This window comes from Myxine glutinosa, chromosome 2 (assembly GCF_964187855.1).
Source record: "Myxine glutinosa chromosome 2, kmMyxGlut1.1, whole genome shotgun sequence".
Lineage (NCBI taxonomy): Eukaryota > Metazoa > Chordata > Myxini > Myxiniformes > Myxinidae > Myxine > Myxine glutinosa.
In genome coordinates, this window is record NC_136262.1 from 10,911,824 (window position 1) to 10,934,261 (window position 22,438).

The window sequence follows — 22,438 nt, forward strand, 5'->3', positions numbered from 1 at the left end:
CAGCATGGTTCTACAGCTCACTTTAATTGGAATTCAGCAATTATCGCTTCCTCTGTTAAAACATATAACATGGATCGAATGTTACAGAATTACAGAAAGAAAACCTAAGTAAACAAAAAGTATCCATCAATGTGTTAAAATCGTATTTAAGAAATGAAACCAAAAAGGGATTTGTTTCACTTTCAAATAATTTGCCCGATAATTTATCGGGTCTTCATGAAGGACATCGTGGCGTGGTGGCGTGGTGTTGGGGGACATTCAATGTCCCCCAACTAATTTTGACGCCCAGCTTAACGTCCACCTGAGGAAAGGCACACAGGTTGATGAATCACCCTGCCTGTGAAGCTCCAGGATGGCAGTTTATAGCTGGGTCGGGATTCAAATCCAGGCCAGACAGTTTAGAAGCAAGCTTGCATACCTCTAGAATGTCCTGCTAACCTAACCCTTTATCAAATCATATATCCTCAAAATTTAATGGAAGTTTTTTTTTTTTTTCCAGATCAAAACAAATGAATGAGAGATTGAGGAAATAAAAAAAATTGAGGAAAATATATATATATATATATATATTGTTGCGGTTTTGAGAACCCACACTCTTGTAAATATGACATCATTAAAAGTTAAAGGTAGCACCCCATAGATAGGCCACAAGCAACACGTAGGTCACCATAGGACTTCAGTTATTTCATTAGTATGTGTATAGATAAGGCCATGTTTCCAATAGTTGAATCTGCGTTGTGTCAATCAAATAAGGAGTAGGCCCCATTCCATTCATTTTGCCAGCCTCCCTATCCAAGCAACGCCATTAAGCGCGCCCTCCAGTCTGTACCCCATGGCCCACCCAATTTGGTACACTCCTTGGCCGCAGCCTTCGCTGCCCGTGAGCTCGCTCAACGCCGCCATAAGCCACGAGGTAAAGCCCGAGAAAGGAGGCGGAGCACAGGAATGGAGGTGTGGCCACGTCAACCCACCATCAGGGCGGGGCCGGTAAGCGATGACCAGCCAACCAGGGCTGAGGTAAGATCGCCTGATAGGCGTGGCTTTTGGGCTGGCGGAGCGATCGCTTGCTTGACTTATAAAAGCGCGAACGCAAAGCCCTTTCACAGGACTTATTGGGAGAGAGCGCATTGAAAGGACTTATGAGAAGCATTGGTTGTGAAAGGACTGGTTGGAAATGCACATTGAGAAGGACTTACCAGAGGACTGCAGCGTTGGCATTGTTACAGGACTTGAGTTATAAACCGGAGTGTTGAACCAAAGAACTTGAGGGGGCGAGCGCAGCTGAAAGGACTCGTATGAGAAACGTGCATTGTGAGCGCCTATTCTGATTAAATACGCAGCCGCCAGTGTAACCGCCAGAGCCCAGCCCTACCATTCGCCCCGCATTATAATTGTCCGCTCGCGCCAACGCCACGTGGAGCCTGCTTGCTGTTCTTCATCTGCTTGCTGTTCTTCATCCATCTGCTTGGTACGAGTCGGGGACCGTACGAGGTGGACGCAATCGCCGGACCCTCAACCGACCATATCCATCCCCGTGTGAGTATCTGTATGTGTGAGACGGGCCCGTTTGTCCAGGTAATAAGTTAAGACCGTTTAAGGCTGCCCTGTGTGCTTCTTCTTCCTCTTCCTTGTACATTCCCTTCTTTCGTTTCCTCTTCTTTCTGTAAATTGTTAATAAATTGCTTTGTTCTTCCTATTTTCTTGGTTTCCTCTCCATCTGATCGCATCAGTCTTTTCTCCAATTGGGTAAGCGTGGCACGATCGCAACCGCTATAATCGGGTCTAGTCATTTGTTAACAGCTCGGATCGCGGATTGCTATCCGCTCGGCATTTTCCATCTTATCCGTGGTTCGAGCGGGAGTTATTCCCTCGTTTACAGGCGGCGTTAGTAATTAGGTAGTAGTGAACTCCTAGGCCTAACAAACCCTACCTAACGCCGCGCCGGGAAGGACGTTATAACTTCCAGGACTCGCGTCGGCAAGATCAAAGACAAGGGGCTTAACCACCTCTTGATAAGGGGAGAGCCGACGTCCGAGATCCACAACAATATATATATATATACATACATACATACATATATATATATTGTTGCGAATATGGAATTTGGCCTCCATATCCGCTTGTAAATATTCCCCTATTTCCCCAATACTCCCCAACTATCCCCAATCCCCCATTCCCTAGTCCCATTGTCTGTAAACAACACTCTGTAGAACCGACCTTCCCCTTTTTCCCCCATTAAATGTCGTGCCCAGGTCCACCGCATCACACGTAGACAACTTTCGGACATCTTGCTAGTTATTCTTAGTCTATGTCAGTTAAGGACTCGTTTCCATTAATTCCGACTCTTCGTTGCACCAGAATGTGATTATATGGCACCAGTAGTGAGTTTAGGACCTTCCCATGCCTCCTCCCGTCTTCTTCCCCAAACAACAACAACAACAACAACTACAACTACAACTACAACTACAACAACGGCGCTGCGCGGAGGAGTGTGCGTCCTCACACCGGCTCGGTTAGCCGCCATTGACGATGCGCTCCGACGGGGTTACCACGAAGGGGCTCCTTGTCAGCCCCTCGTCAAGGGCGGAGCCGGTAACCCCCCCCCCCCCCCAGCACGCACCCAATGAGAAGCAACGTGCCGATTCCATCTGGGGCGGAGCTAACGAGCCGAGGGCGTGTCACTCCCCGCCGGATATACGCGGCCACGTACCGGACGTGACGTGAGATGCGCCCCGAGCTTGAGAAGACAAGAGAGCCACCTCCGAGCGCTGAGAGACCTCCTGCATCTTTTGGGCCGCGCTATCCTGTCCCTGAGCACAAGGTGCACCTTGTGCTGGCCATCGAATACCCGCTTTCCTTGCCATCAATCCCCGTGTGAGTCAGCCTTTTGTCCCGTTTATCTGTCGTCTGTTGGGGTTAATATAAGAGTGTGTCTAAGTGCTTGTCTTTCTATGCTGTACCTCTCATCCCTGTGATCTGAACCTTCCGCACTAATATAACCTCCTCCGGAGGTCTTGAGAACCGTATCCCTGGTGTCGTGTCATTTTAATCCCAGCCGTGTCTTTTCCTTCATTGATCTAGCGTAGCGCGATTAGTCAACGTTCGGGTATAATCGGGTAACTTGTGCAGACGTGGTCATACCAAACCGCTCGGTAAATAACATCTAAGCCGCGTCTGTAACATTTGGTGTCGAGGAGTGGAATTCGGACCCGGGACTAAATTTATTAGGCCCAAATTTGTAGTAGAATCGATTCGGAGCGCGTTTCCCGCGCGAAATTATAACGGCGAAATTTGATTTTGTTATACGGAAATAAAAACCCGAATTTTGAAAGTCGCGCTATGGCAGACCAAGACAGCTGGGGTCCGGTAGGGGAGAGTGAGGCAGGGTCGGTCCAGGACCAAATTGAGGGACGCGAGGAGAGCGAAGCAGTGAGGGCGGCAGGGTCGCAAAATAGCGTTGTCACGCACGAGGTGGCCACGGCGTCCACGCCCGCGACCGTGGCAGCGCCCCTGGTGGATCCGAACCTTTTTATGTTGCAAATGAGGGCCCTTATGGAACAAATGGGTGAGCGATTGGAGGGCCAAATGGGGGTAATGGGGAACCGGATGGATGCTCAGAGTGAGCAAATGAGGGCTGATAGTGAGCGATTGGAGGGCCAATTGGGGGTAATGGGAAACCAAATGGGGGTAATGAGGGACGAAGCGAGGGGTACCGGTGAGGGGTTAGACAATAATTTTAAGGAGTTAGACAAGAAATTTGGGAAGTTAGACAATAATTTTGAGGGGTTAGACAATAATTTTAAGGAGTTAGACAAGAAATTTGGGAAGTTAGACAATAATTTTGAGGGGTTAGACAACGGGATAAAAGAGGTGAGAAATGGGTTAATAGGGTTAGAAAACAGTATGGAAGGCAAATTGAGGGACATGAGGGACCAAGCGGAAAGGGAAGTTAACCAAATGGGGCAGCAGATAGAGGGGGTCAGAATGGGGGTAGAAGCCAAACTGGATGCTCACAGGGAGGAAATGGAGCAGATGAGGGTGGCATCTGGGCAGGAGATGCAAGTGATGGGAGAGGAGATCAGGAGAGGAGTGAGTGAGGAGGTCGGAGGAGTGCGCGAGGAGGTGAGGCACTGTAAGGAGCACATGGAGAAGGAGGTGAGAAAGGGGACTGTAAAGTTACAAGGGGGCATAGAGGACCTGACGCAGGAGGTGGAACAACTGACAGAGGGACCAAAAGGACTAACGGAGCAGGTTCAAAGGAACACTGCGGTATTGGGAGGTTTAAAAGCGACACAAAATGACTTAAAAAATGACTTGGTAGCGACGAAGAGGGAATGTCAGATGGTACGTGAGGGACTGACAACGAGGTTGGACGAGGTGATAGAGGTAATGGAGACGAAGGACCGGCAGGAGAGGACGCACATGGAAACGGTCAAGGTAGCCTTAGAGGATGAGCTTGAGGAGACGTACCGGGGAATAAAAGAGGTGAAGCAGAAATTAGAAGAAGTGGAAGAAGGGGTGAGCGAAATTAAGAAGCGACGGAGAGGGGATAACAAAGAGATAAAAGAGGAAGTAAAAGAATTGGTCCAAAGTCTGTGTTCGGATCGTAATGATGTGCTCATTAACCGGATGAGGGATTCGCAGGTGATGGAGGAGAAGCGAAGAGGAAGAGGACCCGGTGTAAGTGGTGACCAATATGGTCGTGCGTATGATGCGCCAGGGGATTTAAGAAGCTTGGGGGTCGAGATGGACCCGGGTGTTCGTGAGAGGCCGTTGGTGAAGTGTGCGACAGGTCTGGTGTGCGAAAGAGGAGGTGTGCGAGAAAGTCCGACTCTGGGGTGTGTGAGGAAAAAGTGCGTGCCAAGGAGTGAGGGTGCTGGCGAGAGTGAGTCGGTCGTAGCGCGTGTGCGAGGGAGCACATGGAAGCGCGGTGTGGTAAGTGTTACAGAGGGTGTGACGGGAGAGTGTGCGCAGGAGTGTGCGCGAGAAAGGTGTGCAACTGGACAGGTGTGTGGAGCAGTGTGTGAGTAATGAGTGTTGTGGATCAGCGCGAATGCGCTTGGGGAGAGAAGGGTGCAGGTGGCACCAGGTGTGGGAGCACAGGTGTGCAAGTACAGGTGTGTGGAGAGAGTTGGAGTAAGTGGTACGGAGTGGTGTGCATGGTGCGAAGGTGTGGATGGGGGAAGAGTGGACCCCTTTCACGAGTACCCGGGGCGGGTAGTGTAAGTGTTAGGTAGAGGGTACAGGTAAATTGTGGTTGGATATTGGCATTTGTGGTGCGGTTGCAGAATGGTGTTGTGGATGGGTGCATTAGTGTTGTGGAAATGGCTGGGCGTGTAGCCTGTTAGTGTGTGTAGTTGGTTGGGCACTCCACCACTGTGAGGATGTTGGCCAGGTGAGGCCGCAGGTGGGCTCTGGGAGCCGGTAGTTGTGAGTGGGTGCCTGAGGATCCCGGGTGTGGATCGGGCAGCCCAGTGCCAGAGAGGGCACCGAGTGGGGAGAGCGCCAGAGGGCCTTCCCCAGGTAGTTAGGTTAGGGTAAGGAGCAGGTAAGCTCGGAGGCAACTGCAGTGGTGGAGGTGTGCAGGTGGGTAGACCCGCTGGGAGAGGTACACGTCGCGGCCCAGAAATTGTGCGAGGGCACCGGGAGATGAATCGGGGGAGTGAGACCCCAAATTGAAAAGCACCACAGTTTGGCCAATGGGAATTGGTTTTTAGAACCCATAGTGTAAGAGGGCCAATGGTTTGGCCGGAGAAAGACCCCGGGTAGTGTAAAGTTGTTAAAGTCATTTAGGAAATAGTTAGGATTGATGAACCTGTCGCACCATACGCAGCCACTTGCCTGTGGTGATGATGATGACTCCACACCTGTGTTTTCTTTGTTCTGTGCAGGAAATGAGAATTGCGGTGAGGATTTGTGAGACGCATCACGACGTGGATGAGACATTGGGGTGATTCCATCTCTCCCTCCCTAGGAGGGACTGATGATGAATTGGTAATGGCAAATTATGATGTTGAGTTGGAGATGGCAAATTATGATGTTGAGTTGAAAATGGCAAATTTGATTGGTTAGGAGGGAGAGAAGACGAATTTGGTATATGGGAGGAACGGGGAAGACAGTAGGGATGTTTGTTGATTTGTAAAGTAGATGTTTATGGGTAGTGTTGTGTTTTGTGGATACAGTAAGGGGTAAGGGAGGGGCCATGTAGGTTACCTGGTGGGGGGGGGGAGCGTACGGTAGGAACGTACCTGTCTCACCTGGTTCCCATGTGCCCCCAGTGTGCATTACCTTGCATTGCGTGCACTTTTGCGCCCTTACCACCTTACTCACTTGTCTGCTTCTTTTGTCTCCCACCTCCGAGGATCTGGCTTTGGGGCAGAGAGAGAGAGGAGAGAGAGGTGCTGGCTTCGCAGTTGTGGGCCTGCACTTTCGCTGCTTGCTGCTTGGATCGATACACCATATGGACCGCAATGTTTGTGGCCACCCACAATGGACCGCAGTTCTTTTGCGGCCAAGCACCACCCATGGAGGGACCTATGGGTCAACGTGGCACCTATGCCATACAAGGTGAACCACTAACAGTTGGCCCCCTGACGGCCACAATATAGAAATGGACGCGGTTGGCGCCTTTCTTTATTTTTGAAAGAGGCAAGAAGGCCAAGTGCACCACACGAAGGCAAGACCAGCGGCAGAACATCGGCCGGCTGCGACACCACCGGTGATTATAAACACTTTATTGGTGCACCGGATGGTGCTGACTGTACATGATGGGGTGGTGCTTTTCGTGCTGGGAAAGGGTGCTCTGCACGTTATTAAAGGCCGTAGGCCACAGAGCACTCGTGGGTTGGTGTATCGATGCTGGCATGCGTGCGCTCTCTATGCATAACATCTGCATGTGTCCCTCCAAAAACAGGTCCTGGATCGTAGTGTAAATAGCAGCGTAGTCGTGTAAATAATGCTCCCTACCGGCTGTATGTTTAGTTTGCGAATTCTTTCCGGATTCGGTTATCCTGTGGGTGTGTTTCTGTGAGGAGAAGGGTGCAACGTCGCAGGGGGACATATTTACTCATTTGTGAATATCTGTAAAACTGTCGCACTCAGGGTAGAGTTAATAGTAGAGGGAACTACATCTGAGTGCCACACTAAAATAGGTAAAAATTTATCGGGTCGGGTCGCCCCGAGGGTAGAGAAGGGTGCAATGTTGCGAATATGGAATTTGGCCTCCATATCCGCTTGTAAATATTCCCCTATTTCCCCAATACTCCCCAACTATCCCCAATCCCCCATTCCCTAGTCCCATTGTCTGTAAACAACACTCTGTAGAACCGACCTTCCCCTTTTTCCCCCATTAAATGTCGTGCCCAGGTCCACCGCATCACACGTAGACAACTTTCGGACATCTTGCTAGTTATTCTTAGTCTATGTCAGTTAAGGACTCGTTTCCATTAATTCCGACTCTTCGTTGCACCAGAATGTGATTATATGGCACCAGTAGTGAGTTTAGGACCTTCCCATGCCTCCTCCCGTCTTCTTCCCCAAACAACAACAACAACAACTACAACTACAACTACAACAACGGCGCTGCGCGGAGGAGTGTGCGTCCTCACACCGGCTCGGTTAGCCGCCATTGACGATGCGCTCCGACGGGGTTACCACGAAGGGGCTCCTTGTCAGCCCCTCGTCAAGGGCGGAGCCGGTAACCCCCCCCCCCCAGCACGCACCCAATGAGAAGCAACGTGCCGATTCCATCTGGGGCGGAGCTAACGAGCCGAGGGCGTGTCACTCCCCGCCGGATATACGCGGCCACGTACCGGACGTGACGTGAGATGCGCCCCGAGCTTGAGAAGACAAGAGAGCCACCTCCGAGCGCTGAGAGACCTCCTGCATCTTTTGGGCCGCGCTATCCTGTCCCTGAGCACAAGGTGCACCTTGTGCTGGCCATCGAATACCCGCTTTCCTTGCCATCAATCCCCGTGTGAGTCAGCCTTTTGTCCCGTTTATCTGTCGTCTGTTGGGGTTAATATAAGAGTGTGTCTAAGTGCTTGTCTTTCTATGCTGTACCTCTCATCCCTGTAATCTGAACCTTCCGCACTAATATAACCTCCTCCGGAGGTCTTGAGAACCGTATCCCTGGTGTCGTGTCATTTTAATCCCAGCCGTGTGTCTTTTCCTTCATTGATCTAGCGTAGCGCGATTAGTCAACGTTCGGGTATAATCGGGTAACTTGTGCAGACGTGGTCATACCAAACCGCTCGGTAAATAACATCTAAGCCGCGTCTGTAACAATATATTAAAAAAAAATATATATATATATATAAATATATGTAAATATATATATATGGTGCACCTCTTCCCGAGCCTCATTAGGTTGGAGCACTAATATATATGTATATACATATATATACAGTCACGTGAAAAAGTAAGTACACCCCATGTAAAGTTTTGACTTATTTATTATCTTAATATACAGCTATTTGATCTTCATTTCAACGATATTGATAGATAAAGGTGATATAATATAACAAATACTATAATGAAACAAGTACAGATACATTCAAATGACACCGCCCCCATGCCAAATAATTAAATATCCTCATATATCCTCATAGAGGCTGCATTGGGAGGGAGAGGTGTACACCAATTGATTGATTAATTGTATAATTCAAATCAATAAAAGATTATCACAAAATATTTTCATAATCAATTGGCCAATAGCATAACTAAACCACTCGTGCTTCATCCGAAGATGTATCTTTTAGAAATTTAATTAAAAAAGTCATTTATAAAAAATTCAATAATTAATCGATTAATCAAAAAATAATTCATCGATTAAATGATTAATCAATAAATCAAAAATATCCTTGATAGCCACTTCACTTGGTCACTGTCATGTCCAAATATTAGCTTCCCAGCTCAAAAGGTGCCTGAGATATTGGCCAAATGAGAAAGAAAATAAATAAATGATTAATAATGAAAAAAAAATAATAATCATCATTAAAAAATTAAATTATTAGTCAATTCGGTCATAGAACACATAAACCACCACCGTTTCATCAGAATCTGTAACTTAAAAAAAAAAAAAATTAGTCATTAATCGAATAATTAAATAATTAATCGATTAATTGATTAATTAATGAATCAAAAATAGCTTTTGCAGCCAAATTACCTGGCCATTGGCATGTCCAAATATCAGCTTCCTAACTCAAAAGGTGCCTGAGATAATGGCCAGAAGAGAAAGGAAATGTAATTAATTAAATAAGTACTTCATTTCAAAAAAAAAAAAAAAAAACCTTTAGAGGCCATTTTTTCCCCCCGCATAGCGGGGGTTGGCCTTTTTCGGGCACCGTGGTTGTTGTTGTTTTTGTTGGTCACATTTTTGAAGCAATGTTTTACGGCCGGATGCCCTTCCTGCCGCCAACCCTTTTTGTCACCGTTTTTTTTACGACAAACAGGGAATTACCAGTGAACTGGTACTCAATTAGCCGACCTCGGAAGGATGACAGGCTGAGTCAACCCCCCTGGAGTTAATTCAGCGATCGACCGGGATTCGAACCCAGGATCCTAGGATCCTAAGCTGACACCCTAGCCGCTAACCCAACACCAGGTTGCAAATAAGTACTTAATTAATCGCTAATAATTAAATAACTCCTCAATTAATTGATTAATCAAAAAACAAAAAATAACATTTTTGACAAAGGACTTGCTCACTATTGTGCCGAAATTTCAGCTTCCTAGCTCAAAGGATGGCTGAGATATCGCCCGGACAAACAAGCAAGAAAGAAAACAAGAAAACAAACAAACAACCAGAGTGAAAACTGAGTACTCCCTTTCAGCGTGCGTCACTGCCGAGCCCCCTTCGGTGCCCGCTAATGACGTTTTGCAATGCATGGCATAGGAAAGGTGCGGTGTACAACATTTACATTTTGTAGTCCATTGTATAATTTAAATAAACATAAATGCAAATTTCGCATGTGGAAAAAGTAAGTACACCCCTACATTTATCACTACTTCAAATACCTAAAATTATAATCAGGTACACCAGCTCAGGTGCAAATGATTAGAACATCGTTAGAGAGGATCTTGGAGGAACCTGTCTTATTTAAACCTCAGACATTTAGTTTGGTTTGCTCTTTGTTGTTGAAGTGTGTGGCGCCACCATGCCTAGATCAAAAGAGCTCTTTGAGGCCTTCAAAAAGAAGGTTATAGATGCCTACGAGTCTGGAAAGGGATTTAAAAAGATCTCCAAACAATTTGAAATCAATCATTCGACTGTCCGGAAGATCAGCTACAAGCGGAGAAAATTCCAAACAACTGCCAACTTGTTCAGGCCAGGCCGCCCCAGCAAGTTCAGCCCGAGAGCAGACCGCAAGATGCTGAAAGAAGTCTCTAAGAACCCCAGAATGTCATCACGGGACCTACAGGTAGCTCTTGCCACTGTTGATGTCAAAGTGCACAAGTCTACCATTAGAAAGAGGCTGCACAAATTTGATCTACATGGGAGGTGTGCCAGGAGGAAACCTTTCCTGTCCAGAAAGAACATCAGGGCAAGACTAAAGTTTGCCAATGAACACCTAGGTAAAGACCAGCACTTCTGGAACAATGTGCTCTGGACAGATGAGTCAAAGGTAGAGCTATTTGGCCACAGTACCAGAAGACATGTTTGGCGAAAACCAAAGACAGCATTTGACCACAAGATCCTGATACCAACTGTAAAGCATGGTGGTGGAAATATTATGGTTTGGGGCAGCTTTGCTGCATCAGGGCCTGGGCAGCTCACCATCATATAATCCACTATGAATTCTTCATTGTACCAGAGAGTGCTTGAGGATAATGTGAGGCCATCTGTCAGAAAGCTGAAGCTCAACCGAAGGTGGACCTTGCAACATGACAATGACCCTAAACATACCAGTAAATCCACCAAGGAATGGCTGAAAAGAAAGAAATGGATGGTTCTGGAATGGCCAAGTCAAAACCCGGATCTAAATCCCATCGAGATGTGGGGGGATTTGAAACGAGCTGTGCATGCAAGAAACACCTCAAACATCACACAGCTGAAAGAATTCTGCATGGAGGAGTGGGCAAACATTTCTCCCAGTCGATGTCAGACTGGTAGACTGTTATAAGAAACGCCTACTTGAGGTTGTTTCTGCCAAAGGGGGCAATACCACCTATTAGAGCCAAGGGTGTACTTACTTTTTCCACATGCGAAATTTGCATTTATGTTTATTTAAATTATACAATGGACTACAAAATGTAAATGTTTCATGATATTTGTTGCATTATATCACCTTTATCTAACAATATTGTTGAAATGAAGATGAAATAGCTGTATGTTGAAATATGTTGAAAAAGTCAAAACTTTACCTGGGGTGTACTTACTTTTTCACATGACTGTATCTATCTATAATTCCAGTAATCTCTGTGTGTATGTTTGTATGTTTGTATGTTTGTATGTATGTATGTATGTATGTTTGTCTGTGACCGCTGTTTCTCGACAACTACCGGTCCGATATACTTGAAACTTGCCAGGTATATTGCTGGGGACCCGAGGATGTGCCTTTTCAAGGTTTCATATTAATCAGAGAAGTAGTTACCGAGCTATGTCCAAAAAACGATTCAACCAATCAGAGAGCAGCGAGCTATCACGTGTGCCGAACGTGGCGAACAGACTCTGCCTCGGACGGCACATTTGAGAGCGTATTCATTTATTTCACGTTGGAAAACTATGTTGCCGTTAAACTATGTTTTAAAACTAATTAAAACTAATTTGCGATTCATCGTAACTGCGATTTGCGACCTTCCGGACAGTGAAGACTTCACTTCCGGCAGCCAATCACAGAACGCTTTGTTGCGTAGGCATGGCCGATGTGAGAGCGAGCCGAGCCCAGCGCGTGCGCCATTACGGTTCGTAATTCGATTTCTTCCGGAGAAAATAATAATTTCTCGATTTCTTATGTGCATTATTTCTCCCAATTCAGTCAGAGCGAAGGGCGGAAGCGAAGAGCATTGTTTTTTTTGTTTACGGGCGTACGGGCGGGGTAGAGCGTACGGGTAGCGTTTTTTTTTTTTTTTGGCAAGGAACGGGCACCCACGTACGGGCATGCCCTAGTATATATTCATGTCATTACTCCTAACTGCATCGAGGTCGACTCCATGTTGTGGGTGGAAACAAGAGGTAATGAATGTACTGTGTGGCAGGCGGTGCTTATCGCTCCCGCTAAGGTGCAGCAATGGCTGTATTGGACACCTTACTGGCGGTTCCCCACTGATGGCATGGAATCGCATAATTACTGGTATATATTGTGTTGTTATCTCATGTTGCGGATCTCCCGAAGCCCGTTCCCGTTACAAAGGGGGGATTAAACCCCTTTTTTCCCCCCTGGGTCTTCGTGTCCACGAGGCCGAATCGCCACTTCCGGAGCAAGCATGAAAAAGGGTATCGGGTCAGCGTCGCACGTACCTTTAACCAACGCTGTCAGGAAAGCGGGGACCGAACATCGCACAAGCCACACTTAATCGAGTACGCCCGAGCGGTATGCGTATCACGTGACTCGTGCCGTTACTTTTATGGAACCCGATTCGAGCGGTTCTAGTCGTACCATGCGAGGCCAATCAATGGAAGGGACGGGAACGGTCAAATAAGAGGAATAACACAATTTATTTCCAATGTATAATAATCAGGATGAAGGAAAGGGGACACAGAGCAGAAGCTTAACCAATTTAACTTATCCCCAGACACAGGGCCCACTCACGCACACGGGGAGAAGAAGAGAAGAAGTCCACGCGCCAAACGTGCTTTGCTGTCGGTCGCTCCGGGGCAGCTCGCCCGGCGTGGCTCTCTGGCGGTCACGGCACGTATGCAGGAGAAGGCAGGCAGGAGGAGATCGCGCGTCTGTGGCCCGGCACGGGTCGTCGTCTCGAGCGCGGTTAATACAGCGCAGAGTGCAGGGCACTGGGCACGTTCGTGTACAATCTCGGCTATTTCAGTGATCAAGTCCAACACTCCGATTATGAACGAAACTCCAACTCATGGGCTGCGCGACTCCGACTGAGAACTCGACTCAACTGAACTCGGACCTTGAACTGAGGTGGGGGGCTCGGAGCAGGGTTTTTTTAATGGCCTTACACGAATGTTCCAAACCCCACCTCTCATCGTCGTGGTTAGCCACTCCCCTCGAGCCCTGTTTGGCGGCTCGTTGCTTACCGGCCACTCCCTCCTGCAGCGCCTCCCTTCGGCCTCGCCAGACTTGTTCAGGTCTGCCACGTGGCATGCTATCGCCAAAAGACCGCCCTACTCACGGGCCTGCTCAACGCAAAACTAACACACAGGAAAGGACTATGCTTACATTCACTAAGAAATAACTGAACTATCGCGAGGCTTCATGTTGTGGTGCGTCTACCTACGAGGGGGGATTATCCTTTATTCCAAAACTACAACAATATTAATGTCATTACTCCTAACTGCATCCAGGTCGACTCCATGTAGTGGGTGGAAACAAGAGGTAATGAATGTACTGTGTGGCAGGCGGTGCTTATCGTTCCCGCTAAGGTGCAGCAATGGCTGTATTGGACACCTTACTGGCGGTTCCCCACTGATGGCATGGAATCGCATAATTACTGGTATATAACTGAAAGGTTTTCAGTCACAAGTGTGTGGAAAGCTTGCTGCGTTTCCCTGATGATGCCCCAATAAGGGCTAAACCAGGTCGGTAACTGAGTTTTTCATGCACTTGTGAAAGTATCTGAATTAACATCTTTTATGATGTACCTTAGTGCTGTGGGATGGCTCTTCCAGCGCTTCGCAAACAGCTCAGTCGGCTGTCACGGCGTAAGTGATGAGGTTCCTGGGTTCGAGGCCCGGGTTGAGTCAGAATTTTTTTACACAAGCCCCACGCAGGAATTTACTTCCTGTTTCTTAAATATATATATACAGGGTGAGCCAGAAATATGGTCATTTTTGAAATTCGTGTGAAGGAAATTAAAAATTGTATTTCAAAATAAATTCATTCATGATATTGAAGTACATAACATGCATTTTTTTTTTTTACCGATTTCGTTTTGCAGAAGTGAGCCCAATGACATGGTTTCAGCAAGATGGTGCAACCTCCCACACCGCCAGTGTCCATGACTACTGCAAGGGCGCTCTTTCCAAAGCATGTCATTTCCAGAAACGGCGATATTACATGGCCAGCGAGGTCACCCGATTTGACTACATGTGATTATTTATTGTGGTCATATCTAAAGGACAACGTGTATGTTAACCGTCCACAAACTCTTCATGAACTTAAGGAAAACATCAGACACTAAATCAATGATATTGACGTGGCCATGTTACAGAACTTCATGAATAAATTGGTGTCCAAGATTGGAGGAATGTGTCAGACGAAATGGTGCGCATCTCCGAGATGTTCTATTCCACAAATAAATGGCATGTTATGTACTTCACGTTCTTGTAAGAATTTGTTTTGAAATACAATTGTTTATTTCCTTCACACGAATTTCAAAAATGACCATATTTCTGGCTGGCTCACCCTGCGCACGCACGCATGCACACCAATTGGCATATTCTCTATCCCATGCCATTACGGCAGTTTCAAAATGCGTTCTGAGTTTTGCTTGGGAAGCATTCACGATAAAAGTGAAAAACAGCACCATTTTCATGTTTTTTTTCTCCACCGCGTTACCCCTTCAAACTCTGCACACCATCCTCAAAGTTGGCAAGTGTGAGGACAGAATGGATATCGAGTGTCCAGAATATTTAAACCTTGGATATAAATAAAACAGAGCTTGCTTGTTTGATGCAAGCTCCATCCCTGTCCTCAGCATGCGGGGATCCACCCCTCTTAGCAAGAGGACATAGAGCGGGAACAAATTTCGGGCAAACGAGCACGCGGAGACAAGGTCCGCACTCTCCTCAGCAAGAGGTGATTACATCTATGAATAGCATCATAAAACGTAGTTTCTTAAAATGTCCAGATAAAAGCAATTCAATGTTTACTTTCAGCAAAGAAGTTGAACATCACTTGAAATTCATATTCTACACCTATCGGTAGGGTTAGTAAACAGCTAGTGTGGAATAAAATTCTCATTGGTACACAGTATAAAGTACAGCAAATCCATAATGAACTAGAATGGCACTCAGTAGAGAGCATACTCGGCCTGGTTGGGCATATCACTCAATGGTAAAGAATCACTTTTAAAATTCTAATAGCTGGATCCGAATCCGGATCTTCACCAAAATTGAATCGACTCTTCCTTGTCACACACACAACCTGTTCAACAAGTTTCGTCAAAATCCATCCATAACTTTGAGATATCCTGCTATGTATCGTTTTTGGCCCTATCTCCCAATGGTGAAGAATCACTTTTAAAATTCTAGTAGCCGGATCCGAATCCGGATCTTCACCAAAATCTGATCATTTTGTCCTCGTCACATACGCTACATCTCTGCCAAACTTCGTCCGAATCCGTCCACAACTTTTTGAGACATTTCGTTCACAAACAAACAAACAAACAAACAAACGGACATGGACAGACAAACAGACCGGGGTGAAAACATAACCTCCATCCACCTTTGGTGGTGGAGGGAGTAAGTGTTTCCTGCTGTGGTCCTTTTCAGTACCAAAAGTACACAGGTACGCTCAGTAAAACTTACCCATATAGGGGACCGTCATTGCCGATGGCAGAAATCATGATGACTTTGTTAGCTGTGAGTTCCCAAACCTGCAGAGAGAAACACGAAACATAAACACAATGCTGTAATGACATGCTGTAATGAAAAAAAGAAAATCATTTGGCCTGGATTGATCAAAATACCTCTTGATCTTCTTCACATAAGTTACACAAACCACATACACAACGCTTCATTTAAAATACCACGAGACTTGTCTTACAGGTGGAGACAATATACAAAACATCGACACCGACATGTACAGGCAACTAAAAACCGACGTTGACTAAACCGACACTCCTCACTGGCTTTAATAGTGGGGAGTGTGAGTGTGACCTTGCCAGGCAGGGTGCGTACCCTTTTGGGTATCTGAAATTCCATGACTTTTCCATAACTCTTGATCGATTTTCCATGACCCGACACAGGCATATTTGACTCACCACCCCTACCTCAAAACACATCAGCAAGATTATGCAAATTATGAAGGATTTTAAATCGACCACTATCCTGCTTCAATTAAATAACAGATTGGGTAGCTGTTACCATTACAATGTGGTACGCTGGATGCAGAAGGCCGGAAAAGAACAAAGCAGGCCAGATATCAAAACCGAAGAGACAGATGGTTTTACTGTAAGAGAAATGGCTGGTGTTGTTCTGTGAGAACATTGGTTGAGATGCCCCGAGCTGTAGTTTCATGATGTGCCAATGAAAAATTCCGTTCGGAGTATGGAACGAAAGACTTACGAACGATTCTCATGAATGTAACTCATTCGTACACGTTTGTTTTATTCTGAAAATTACAGAAAACACACTCACTCTTAATTTCAAGGATTTTTCCATGACCGTCAGAGATATTCCATGAATTTCCAGGCCTGGAAAAGTGTTGTTAAATTCCATGACTTTCCAGGATTTCCATAACTCGTACTAACCCTGCCAGGACTAAAAACAACACTTGACAATAGGCGAATGAGCTCCTGAAGGAAGCCAACGGCCGTCTAGCAAGAAGCTGGTGTCTTGGAAAAAAAAAAAACCGAACAAAAACACCCATCGATATTGGACCGGTTCAATTCATACCAATGACTTTCAAATTGGTGCGTGCTGTTTCTTCCTTGGTGTACAGTCGTGGCCAAAAATATTGACACCCTTGCACGTTTTTCAAATAACTCACAATTTTCTCGAAGAATAAGTTTAAATTGACAAAAGTACTTGGTCTCGACAATTCTTTATTTCACTGTTAATATTACAGAGCCTTTGTTTTTGATTCAGAACTTAGTATATCCTTTTAAATCAGGAAAAAAAAGAGAAATGGCATTGACAAAATTATTGACACCCTAGACTTAATATTTGGTAGCACGGCCTTTGGACAAAATAACTGCAGTCAAGCGCTTCCTATAGCCATGAATGAGCTTCCTACACCTCTCTACTGGCAGTTTGTCCCACTCTTCTTGTGCAAACTGCTCCAGTTCTCCCAGATTTTAAGGGTGCCTTCTCCCAACTGCTGTTTTCAGATCTCCCCACAGGTGTTCAATGGGATTTAGATCTGGACTGGCCACTTCAGAACAGTCCAGTGTTTTGTCTTGAACCATTCCTGGGTGCTTTTTGAAGTATGTTTGGGGTCATTGTCCTGCTGCAAGACCCATGACCTTCGACGGAGACCCAGCTTTCTGACGTTGGGTTGAACATTGTGCTCCAAAATGCCTTGGTAATCTCCTGATTCTGTCATGCCATGCACACATTCAAGGCACCCAGTACCTGAGGCAGCACAGCATCCTCAAAACATCACTGAACCTCCTCCATGTTTGACTGACGGGAAGGTGTTCCATGCTTTGAAGGCTTCATTTTGTTTTCTGTAAACATAGAGATGATGTGCTTTGAAAAAAGGTCTAATTTGGTCTCATCTGTCCACAGGACATTCTCCCAGAAGGATTTTAGCTTGTTCAGCTGTTTTGGCAAACTCCAGTCAGGCTTTCTCAGCAGTGGGGTCCTCCTGAGTCTCCTACCATAGAATCCCCTTTCATTGAGGTGACGACGGATGGTGTGAGTTGAAACTGTCATACCTAGTGTCTGAAGGTCAGCTTGAATCTGTTTGGCATTTGATCGAGGTGCTTTCTCCACCATTCAAACAATCCTTCGCTGCAATCTTCGATCAAGTTTTCTCTTGCGGCCACGTCCAAGAAGTTGGCTACAGTGCCATGGGCCTTAAACTTCCTGATAACATTGCGTACGGTCGACACAGGAACATCAAGGTCTCTGGAGATGTACTTGTAGCCTTGAGATTGTCCATGCTTGGCTACAATCTTGTGTCTGACCTCCGCAGACAATTCTCTGATTTTCATTCTTTTCTCCATGCTCATTGCAGTACACACAGTGACACTAAGCAGCAGAATGACTCCTTTTCTCTATTCAAACTGGTTGAATGAGTGATTTTTTTTTTTATTGAAGGCATCTGCAACTCACCACAGATGAGTTCAATTCCAAAGTAAATTTTTGCGACCGTGAAGAGGAGAGAATCACCTGCTTGAAATCTAATTATTTCTAAACTTCTAAAAGGTGCCAATAATATTGTCCAGGCCATTTTAGGATTTGTGTGTGGAATAAGCTAAGATTTAGTAGTTTTTTCAGCTTTTTTGGTTTTGTTCCACTGCAAACCAAAGAAATACATATGTGGATACCAAAATAATTTTTTATTTCAACAATTTTCTGGAAGAAATGGTGCATTATTTGAAAAAAGTGCAAGGGTGCCAATATTTTTAGCCATGACAGTACAGTATTTGAAAGGATAGAGCATGGCCAATCCACATCGGTTGGAATCCTTGGATAGGAGGAAATGCCCCGCTGAGTGCCCCATTGTTATGACCGTCACTGGTACCCAGAGTATTCCGGGAAGTGACGGCACTTCCCTCAAGCTCGCGCAGTGGCTTTGTTAAGTATTTGTCTTGTCTCATCAGAATTTTTGTGCGTGTGTGTGTGTGTGAGTGTGTGTGTCTGTGCATGCGTGTCAGCTCCATTGCGGGCCTTAGACGATGCATTAAAAAAAGAAAAAAAATTCAACCATCGTCACATTTTACAGCCAATCGTGAACCCTCAAATGCAAGACATGGCTACCTCCAAACAAGTTACTGGGTAATTCAAAGACGTTGCATATGCCACATCATAGTGAGTTTTCTTTTCCACACACAAACATGTTTAAAGTGACAAATTTGATAATGGTTAGACTTAGCAATTTTCAGCTTTTGAAATTCAGAGTTTTGTTTACCTCAAATACACTCTGAGCGCACTCGGGGTACGGGTAGAGGTGGGAAAGGGTAAGATAAGGGCATAAGAGGCGTCGGTGAGATAGGTGGTACCAAATATCCCAAGTGGGGGTGGTAGAATGGTGGTCAACTACCACCTTTAAGTAAGGGGAGGAAATAGTGGGATCAAACTGACAAATGGAAACTGGTGGGAGAAAAGGGGGACGGGAGTGGAGGGGGCAGAGAACCTGGAGTTTGAAGTTTGGGAGGTTAACAAGAATGAGCTTACAGGGTGAATGCCTCCATCCTGTTAGGGCTGAAGAAGAAGAGTAATTGAGATGTATAGGTGAGAAGTCAGAAAAGGGAAGGAAACTTACTAACCATAAACATATTGCAATCTTCTTCGTTACCTGGGACCAAAAAGCCTTGGCGTGCTTGCTTACTTCAGAGAGAATGTTTTTTTATGTCCAAAACAATCACCATCCATTTGGCGTAGCGCTATTGGCAAATTTTGACATATGGTAAAGAACAATGCTAGCCAAGTTTGACAAAACATGGCAAGAAAACGCCTAAAAACTATTCTGTGCACCAATTAATGCAAAAATTTCAATACCATAATGGAGAAATATTCTCAGGTGAACAATTTATAGCTTATTGAGAAGCTACACAAGTACGGAACATTCCGACTGCTGCAGAACGTTATGTGGTACACAACAAGGGATATCTATTGCTACGTTTGTGGGGGGTAGGCAATACCTTAGTCCAGGTAGAATTGTATAGATTACCATGCTCCAACTGTCGTGAAGAAGAAGGCACCCATGCATCATAAGTATGGATCCAGTAGACCATATGTCATGTAAGCACGTAAAAGTGTCTCCATGAGGGGGGTGGGGTTTGTTAATTAGTTAGGAATTATGGGTAATTAATCCCCTGTATGTAATGGCCTCTGTTATCTTTCCTCTGTTCCTTATGACACCAGCAACACACACATAGCCAGGCAATCGCGCATTTATAACACTAAATAAAAGCGACCGGAACCGGGACATTCAACTACCGCTGGTGCCACAGCCGTCACAATCGCAACATAAGCAGGCAGGCCCGAGGGGCCACACCCCGAAGAGCAGTGATTGGTCAGGACACGAAGAGCGAGTAGATGGCACTAGTTGATAGGAGCGGACACGCAGACGTTGTTGGATGACGTCAGGGCCTTGAGTACAAAGGAATTGGAGGGCGGACATTTTCTCTCTCTCGGGTCCTGGAGGTGTTGGTGGAAGGCGGATGCATTTGCGTGCTCTCGTTTTCTGGGTTTGGTGGCGAGCGGTCGTCTCCCCGACATATTGGTCCTCTTGGCTGTCTCGGATCTTCTGGCTTTGGTGGTGAGCGGTGACGATTTCGTATCTCGCTCTGCTTCGGGATTTCATGGCGAACAGTCGGAGTTCATAGCGCTCCTGCGCGAGGGGGATTCATTGACGAGCACGTGAACATTTTGTAGAGCTCTTGTGCAGGGGACATTGGAAGTCTGGACGATCGGGAGGACGAGCGCGGCTGAGTGAACGAGGGCGCACGGAGGCCTTTTTCCCGCCAAGGCAGGTGCCGCGGCCGGATTGCGTGCTCGGGGCCTGGACGATTCCTGACGAGGTTCAAGAGCAGCTCGGAGCCAAGTGCCCACGAAACAAACACACAATTTTTACTTTCGTTCTGTTATATTTCCCTTTGTCTGTAAACGGGTCTGTGTGGGGACGTCCCATTTAGGAATCATCGTTTTACCGTGTTTTATTTTGTTACCGGCATTCTTCAATAAAGCCGGTATTTTTATACATCTCATGAACCCATGCAGGTAAGCGTTCATGGCTTCCCCCCACTCTTCCCCCCGCGTGTATAATGAAGGCCCGCCATTGGATTGAACGCCTTGGAGTTAAAACTCGTTTGGTCATCCGTGTCGCCCTGCGGTGTTCACTACAAGGTAGACACATGACAATATGGAAGGTCATGTGCTTTCTTCTGATATATTCAGGTATAAAAAGTCAAATTTTATGAACAATCCAAGAGTTGCTTTTTGTCATGCAGAATTAACATTGCTCGATACAAATTTAATAAAACCATGTAGTTGTATGTGTGACGACGGAAGCTAAACAGGCGCCATTTGTTAAAAACATGGCCATGCCACATTCAGTTGTAGCAGCAACAGCAAAAAGCCAGCAGAACCCAGGAAGACTCCTCATTGGTTAAAACAACAACTATTGCAGATCATTCCAAAGACGTTTGTTGAAAGATTTAACAATGAGAAATCAATTTGCAATGGCTACAGCTCAACGTTGGTTTGGAGCACCAACATTTGCTAACAACAACAACACAACAACAACATGCATTTTAAGGCCATTTTCCCTGCAAGAGCGGGGGTTAGCCTTGCGGTCCCCATGACAATCTTCTCCATTTTGCCCTATTTTCTGCATCTCTCCTTGTTAAACCCCTTGCCCGCATTTCTTCTTCCACCATCTTTAGCCAAGTCTTTCTCGGTCTTCCCCGTCCTCTACTTCCTTCTACATTCATTTCCATCACTCTTCTCAACCAGTCACTTTCATCCTTCCTCAACACATGACCAAACCATCTCAACCTGTTCCTCTTCACAGCATCAATCACAGGCTCTATTCCCATCATCTTTCACAATTCATCATTTGTCTTCCTCTCTCTCAACGACACTCCGCACATCCACCGAACCATTCGCATTTCCACCCTTTCCAGCCTTCGTTGCTGCTCTACATTCATGACCCACACTGGTTAATGACCCTCTCAGACCACTACATTTTTGATGAACCCACTCAGCGCACATTGTACATTGAATGGAGTTCACACCGTATGCTAACAAGAGGTCATGATATACATTTATACTGTGATATACATTTATGGCCTAGAGACCAATCGTCAGTTTCTTCATGATCGAAAAATACACCCGTAGTGCTTTTCTCACAGGTGGCAGGCTCGGGTCAGAGAGACCAATGTGATGTTGACCGAAGAGACGAGATTCAATTTCGACTTGAGGGGTGTCAGAATGTGCGTTGAGGGGTGTCAGAATGTGCGTTGAACAACAAAATGACAAAACATTGGATTGTAGGGATCAATATGTCAGGAATTTAATGCAGACCAATGGCGTACTCACTCCACCATGGCCTGCCATGACACAAGACATTATCACAATCAAACACGAGGGGAATGCCATTGATGACAATCCACAATCATCAAACTGCACCAGATATCCTTCCTTGATGATTGATTATTGATGAATCCTTGATGATTGATTAATTGATTAATCATTGATGATTTGTAGACACCTTGATGATTGATTAATTGATGAATCCTTGATGATTTGCAGACACCTTGATGAAGATTATTGATGAATCCTTGATGATTTGTGGACTGCACTGGTGGATTCACACCAGTTTCCAAGGATACGAACGGATTTATCCGCTGCACAGATACATGCAATCCGCCAATGGTGGTTCCGTGGCTGCTTAAGGTCACTGCGTGGCTGCTTTAG

At 45.9% G+C, this 22,438-nt stretch overlaps 1 protein-coding gene across 1 annotated transcript in view; it reads right to left on the reverse strand.

The window, feature by feature from the left end:
* Positions 1 to 22,438, reverse strand: part of MBTPS1 (membrane bound transcription factor peptidase, site 1) — a 197,594-nt gene that overhangs the window by 132,630 nt on the left and 42,526 nt on the right. Inside the window, exon 8 of the mRNA XM_078772991.1 lies at positions 15,656 to 15,723. Within this exon, the coding sequence (XP_078629117.1) occupies positions 15,656 to 15,723 (68 nt within the window). The remainder of the gene's footprint in view (positions 1 to 15,655; positions 15,724 to 22,438) is intronic.